This window comes from Eptatretus burgeri, chromosome 3 (genome assembly GCF_056783735.1).
Source record: "Eptatretus burgeri isolate ZD-2024b chromosome 3, Ebu_testis_v1, whole genome shotgun sequence".
Taxonomy (NCBI): Eukaryota; Metazoa; Chordata; class Myxini; order Myxiniformes; family Myxinidae; genus Eptatretus; species Eptatretus burgeri.
In genome coordinates, this window is record NC_140963.1 from 48,855,326 (window position 1) to 48,862,241 (window position 6,916).

The 6,916-nt window shown below is 45.9% G+C and overlaps 1 protein-coding gene across 1 annotated transcript in view; it reads right to left on the bottom strand.

Annotated features, from left to right (window-relative positions):
* Window positions 1-4,531: 4,531 nt before the first annotated feature.
* The window catches only part of LOC147029833 (palladin-like), an 83,040-nt gene continuing 80,655 nt past the window's right edge, over window positions 4,532-6,916 (bottom strand). Inside the window, exon 5 of the mRNA XM_085873198.1 lies at window positions 4,532-5,152. Within this exon, the coding sequence (XP_085729324.1) occupies window positions 4,932-5,152 (221 nt within the window). The 3' untranslated portion in view covers window positions 4,532-4,931. The remainder of the gene's footprint in view (window positions 5,153-6,916) is intronic.

Here is a 6,916-nt window from a genome sequence, read left to right on the forward strand (position 1 = left end):
TCAGGAAAACGAGCCACATGTCCATACAGCCGCAACTGACGTTTATGGACTAAGCAGGTAACAAATCTCATCCGAGTCTCTCTCTGCAACCGCTCATTGGACACAAAATCCGACCAGCGATAGCCAAGGATTCTCCGAAGAGACCTGGTACCAAAGGAATTAACTCTCCGTCTCAGATCCTTGGTCAGAGTCCAAGTCTCGCATCCATAGAGCAAGACTGTAAGTACCAAGGACCTGAAGACTCGGACTTTCGTCCTCCCGCACAGGTACCGGCAGCGCCACACCCCATGATCCAGTGAATCCATGACTCCCCAGGCCCGACCCAGATGTCAATTGACCTCTGACTCACAGCCAGCAGAGACATGAATATCACTGCCAAGGTAAGTGAATCTCTCCACGACCTCAACATCCTCACCATAAAACAGACACAGACATGACAGCAGCATCCAAGATGACACCGAAAGCCTGGATCTTAGTTTTGACACAAGAAACCCGTAATCCCAGCGGCTCCGACTCCTCATTCAGCACCTCGAGGGCCCCCAAAAGGACATCTAAAGTCTCCTCAAGGATGACTGCATAATCTGCAAATTCAAGGTCCGAGATCTTGACATTCCCAAACGATGCACCGCAGCTTGATCTCTCTGACATCCTCCCTAAAATCCAGTCCATACAAGTGCTGAAAAGTGTGGGGGCCAGTACACACCCCTGACGAACTTCAGTAACAACTGGAAATAAGTCAGAGATGGTACCACCACACTTCACAGCACTCTCAGTACCAGAGTAGAGTTCAGACATCAGATCGATCAGTTTTGGTGGCACCCCACGAAGACCAAGAATCCTCCAGAGGACATCCCGATTCACTGAATCAAACACTTTACAGAGATCAACAAAGGCTGCAAGCAGCCCCTGCCAAAACTCTCGTCTGCGTTCGGTGAGGACACGAAGAGCAAGGAAACGGTCAATCATTGACCTCTTTGGTGTAAAGCCTGACTGCTCTGGATGCTGGTGCTCAAGCAGATGGTGGCGAACCCTATCGAGAATTATCCGAGCAAAGACCTTGCCCAGCACTGAAAGCAGCGTCACCCCTCGGTAGTTGTTGCAGTCTTGGCGATCACCCTTCCCTTTCCAGAGAGGGACAACAAGGCCCCTCTTCCAATCAGTTGGGATGATGCCTGTGTTCCAGGCAGAGCACAAAACTGCATGCAACGACACGAGTGCAGCATTTCCACCAGCCTTGAGAAGTTCAGCATGGATGCCACAGATCCCTGGAGCTTTGCCCCGTTTCAACCGGTTCACCGCAGCCCGTGTTTCCACAAGCAAAGGTGGACCACAGTTGATTCGAGGGTCAGCAACAGGGATTGTAACACCCTTGACGTCCAACTTGACAGCTGGGGGATCAGCCTGGTACAACCGCTCAAACTAACCGGCCCAGCGGGCCTTCACTTCAGCCTCTTCTGTCAAGAGCCTACCACTCTCTGCTCTAACTGCAGTGCTCCGAGGGATGGGCTTGGATGAACGCAATGCGCGAATTCCCCTGTAAGCGGGACGAGAATCACCTGTCCACAGGTGATGCTCTACCCCTTCACAGATTCCTCGCACATAGGCCTCCTTGTCCACCCTCAGTGCACGTACAGTTTTACGCCTCAGCTCCCTGAACAGCTCAGCTCTGCCATTCAGCCTGGCCCTGCGACTCTGGTCAATGGTATCCAGTGTCCCTTGAGAGACAAAATTCTTCTTTGCCCTGTGGTGAGTTCCAAGACATCCACCGGCAACATCAAGGACGGTGGTCTTGAAGGCACTCCACAACTCTTCAGGACCCCCCAAAGCACCCAGACCCCCCAAGTGTCCACTCAGCCTGTTTGCAAACTCCTCAGCTTCTCTCTCATCCCTGAGGTTGCCAACATCCAGCCTTGGCTGGGATGGTACCATTCTCCAGGATTTAAGGTGCAGCTTTAGAGTTGCTACAACAAGCCTGTGGTCAGTATTGAGGAACTGAGCACTCCGGTAGTCCCTGCAGTTCTGGATCATCCTCCAGTAATCATAAACAAGCACATGGTCACTCTCCTTTGCCACACCACCAGTGTTGGAATACCAAGTCCAGCGATGACCCTGTGGGTGCTGAAACCATGAACCAGCCACCCAAAGTCCATGACTTCTTGCAAAGTCATGGAACTTTGTGCTATTCTGGTTCACAGTTCTAGATCCATGGGGACCAACACATGTTTCATAACCATCTCTATCAGTTCCAGTGGATGCATTGAAATCGCCCAAGACTGGAAGAGTATATCACCTGGGGGCACGGATCAACCAGAGACTCGATTGTGACATAGAATGCATCCTTCATGGTGAGGCCACTCACCTCAGTCAGATCATATACAGAGACCAGAGAAACTAGACCCAAGGAGTGACGAATCCTTACTCTCATAACCGGTGTTACCTCAATTACCATTGTAATCAGCTTATTGGACACAGCTACAGCAACTCCTTGGGTATGGTAACCATCAGAGCGACCAGACCAATAGTAGGTGTACCCACCCACCATTATCTCGCCGCAATCCGGTCTCAGAACCTCAGAGAGAGCTGCAATCCCGATGTCCAAACGCTTGAGCTCAGATGATAACAGAGACAGGTGATCATCCTCTCTTAGGAATAGGACATTCCAGGCACCCAACCGAAGGGACCGCCTCAGGTTAACCCAAGGAGACCGCCGTCTGGTGGCCGACACCTCAGCACCACTCCGACACACTCTCCCACAATCTGACCCAGGGATGTTACCCCGTGGTTTCTCTCCTATCAAAGATTGGGGGTCCCGAAGGCTTTGCCCCAATCCCGTCATCCGGTGAGCTGCCCTGCGAAGGGAAGCTGCACAGGAGGTACTCCCACAGAGTGGGTTTTCAGATTTTTTTGCGTTTTTGTGTTTTGTGGAATGAAGGGTTTTACGGTGGCCGGAGTGCAATTCCTGCCACCAACCTTCTCATAAAAAGTAACCCAACTGCAGGAGGACGTCCGCAGACACAGTTGGGCACAAGATATGGATGGCCGTTGGCTCACAAGGAGCTCCTCCACCCTTAGACAGGTTTTGTTTTTAATCCTGCTGGGTGTCCATATCCAAACACCCTCCTCACCAGAAAACCTTGTGGGGGAGACGGTTTAGTCGCCGACATCCCGACCATGGAACAGGTTAGTACAGGTTTACATGGTACCTGTAGCAGGTCACAGATCTAACCTGACCTGACAAACCTTTTTTATATCTGCTGAAGAATTTAACACAGCAAATATCCACTGCAATAAGGGTACTTCAGAAAGGTTTGTGTGCTGAGCTTAAAAGTTTTGCTGACTGTTGGACTAAGTGCATTGAAGAGAATGCAGAGTATGTAGAATAATGTTACATGAATGAATGAATTGTGTATTTGATATCATTTATGTGGGTGGGATGACAGAACTTTAAGGATTACCCTCAGTGGTTCAGGAACTAGTCTGGTTGGTGAACAAGCAGGAGTTGAGGTATAAACTGAAAACGCTCTTTTTAGTGGAATGGAAGATTAATGCTACATCGAGAAAACAGTGATATGGCATATCTGCATCATAGATCACAGGAAAGGTTGCTGACACAGGCGTCGTTGTGTTCAAAAGCTTGTTACTGTATCAGGATACCTGTTATTTTCTCATACGGTGTTGGACACAACAGTAGGGTATCCGGAGATGAAAACATTTAAAGGCGTCTAAGTGATGACTGGTGTTTCTTTCTGCTCTTTCTACAGTGGCTTACCCGAGGGCAGGTTCCGTGTTGCCGAAGTAGTCTGATGGCAAAGGACTTACACTGGGTGCTTTGCATTTTCCCAATGACAGGTACAGTAGTTTGGTCATATACTATTTGTGAAAACATCATGCATAGGGATAATTAATTTCCATCAGCAGCAACCACAGCTGTCAGATGGGGTTCCCTGCTTAACATCCCATCTGATGGATGGGAAACTCATTGATGCAACAACCTGCCTACAAAACACCATGGTGACAGTTTTTTCGTTTGGATGGGAGTCGAACCCAGACTATATGGCTTGAATGGAAGTGGGATTCTGAGCACTTTCTCTTCTTCCTCAAATGACCCCATTTCCAAGTTATTGATATTTCCCCCATTCCCCTCCCCCCTCTGTCACCTCTTTTTGTTCGTTGGTTGTAGTTTGCTTTGTTCCTTTTTTGTTTCATCCTTGCTTCCCCTTCCTCTTCTTGCTGCATTTCATTCAGCTTGTGTGCAGCTTGTTCACCACCTTATGTCCTTCTCCCCCTTGATCTCACTCCTACCTACTACCTACAACACCTACTGTTGGTGTTTCCCCCTTTCCATTTTGCTCTAGGACTTCCATGAGATGTCCTTCTTCCCCTTGATCTCACTCCTACCCTACTGTTGGTGTTTCCCCCTTTCCATTTTGCTCTAGGTCTTCCATGAGCCTCGACTATGTATAAAAAACACCCTCTGAGCTATACTCACAGTCCCAGTGACTTGTTTACTATCTTATAAAACAGCAGCATATAAACCATGAAATTGTGATTTAATGCAAAATAATCTGATCATGAACAGAGGCAAAGCCAAGAAGCTACTTTCAATTTTGCAAGCAACACACACATCATACAAACTAACAATTTGAAACCATCTGCTTTCTGCTCATTGGCTGTCGGTTTCAATGCATTTCAAATAATTGTGAACCGTTTAAAGTCATTGTAATCTTGGTAATGATTATGCCTTGAATTAATTAGAGTGTTGTATGGTTAATATCCATGGAAGCAGATAAATGATAAAATGCAGTGCTTTACTGTAATGAAGATGTTCGATCAATGGGAATTGATGAAAAATGTCTTTTGGCATTAATTTATCTTTACATGGAATTTAAATGGATAAATCTTGATACTCCAATTTATTTATTTATTTCATGCTAATCTTCATCATCCATGAATTCCACGAGCAGCTCAGCAGAGCACGATGCTTCTCCAGCTGCACTAACCGCCTTGCAGGTATAGCGAGCGTCATCGTCTGCAGCAACCTCCACCAGAATGAGGGAGGACGTACCATCCTCTTCAAAATCTAGCTGGACGCGTGACCCTTCCTCCAAAACATTGTTATTCTTGTACCATATCAAGTCTGGTTCAGGCTCACCTGTCCAACAAGGCAACAAACGTAATCATAGTCAGGTGGGGAAATATTTCCCTGGCAGGAAAGAAAGGTGTGGCAATCTGCCATCGTCATGCCCCCCTCCTTTTGTGGATGATGGCATCTGCATTACCATGTATGGTGAATAACACACAGGTGTGCATCGTTGTATAATTTTTTTTTCTGCAGGATGAGGCTCATACCAGGTAAAAATATCATTCCTTACCTATAGTAATTCTCTGCGGACAACTGTAGTTGGACCTGTTACCAGCTATAGTAGATGAGAGTACAACTCTCATATTATGCTATAGTTCTAACTGGAGCATTTTTGCCTGGGATGGAAGAGCAAAACAACAGGGGCCAAAGGGTTAACAGACACAAGATAGTGCAAAGAGATACAAGTTTGGCATAACATATGTACCATATATGCATCACTATACAAGAGGGGGAAATCGCAGGCGAAGGATGGACTTAGGGTCTCAGTGGGTATAATGAAGCTAAGATGTATAAATGGGAGAGCCCATCAGGTGGCAGTGTGAAGCAAATTTGAAATCATTCAAGGAAGAACTTGATATAACAGACTCAGGAAGACATTCCCATAGACGAGAGAAGAAGGCGATGAATGAATGGTGTCAACAGTTCAAACTTGGAGAGGGTAACAAGGAAAGGGTTTTTGTTTGCATGTGTCTGACTTGGAGTTGGAGGGAAAAGGGTGGGGAAGGGATATGAGAGAGGAGGAAGAGTAAGACCAGAATAAATCCAGTGAAAAATTGCAAGGCCACTAACCCAGGTGAGAGGTGAGCAAGCTCAGTAAAGAATGATGCTTGTCTTCATTGGTGTCAGAACACGACATTGAGGCACACCAGCCTTCATAGGTAGGGCAGGGGAGGGAACTCCATCCAAAGCAACAAATTACTTGCGAGCATGCAGGACATCTAAAAACTCCAGTCGAAGAGGGAACTCTAGATTCCATGAGCTGACTTGTGCTAATGATGTCATGGGCATTCCATAGCATGGGCTATAATTCACACATGTGTGGGATTTTTATACAAAGTTCAAGACACATGAAAGAACTAGACAACATTGGATGAGCAATCAATATAGTAGTCATGGGGCAGAAAAAAACCCCCAGCAGAATGGCATGGGAGCTGGAAATCACCACTTTGGAATGTTTCACTTACCTCTATCAATGATTAATATAGATAGAGTGGGAAACCAAAATATTGATGTGTTCTATGAACCATTTCTCTTGTTCATTACAATAGAAAAGCTTAAATATATCCCTTTGGGATGCATCAACACAAAGATTGCACTACTCTAAAAATGCATTCACCTAATATATAAAACTCACTCACTCACTCACTCACTCACTCACTCACTCACTCACTGATATTAATGTTCTGTACCTTCCGGGTGATTTAGAAAGCTGAAATTTCGCCTGCTGATAGACATCGAAGCCGATACCCCAGGAAGAATCACAGAACCATTGGAAAGCATCCGTAAATGAAAATATAAATAAATGAAAAAGTAAATGAAAAAATAAATGCAGGTGAGCGACCCGAGACAATAGGGAAACAGAGTAATTTTGTGTGCCGATGGGCATCAAAGCTGATACACCAGGAAAAAAATCACAGAAGCATTGGAAAGCATCTGTAAATGAAAATATAAATAAATGAAAATAAATAAATGAAAAAACAAATGCAGGTGAGCGACCCAAGACAATGAGAAAGCACAGTTCATTATCACTTACAATGTGAAAGCATATGCCGC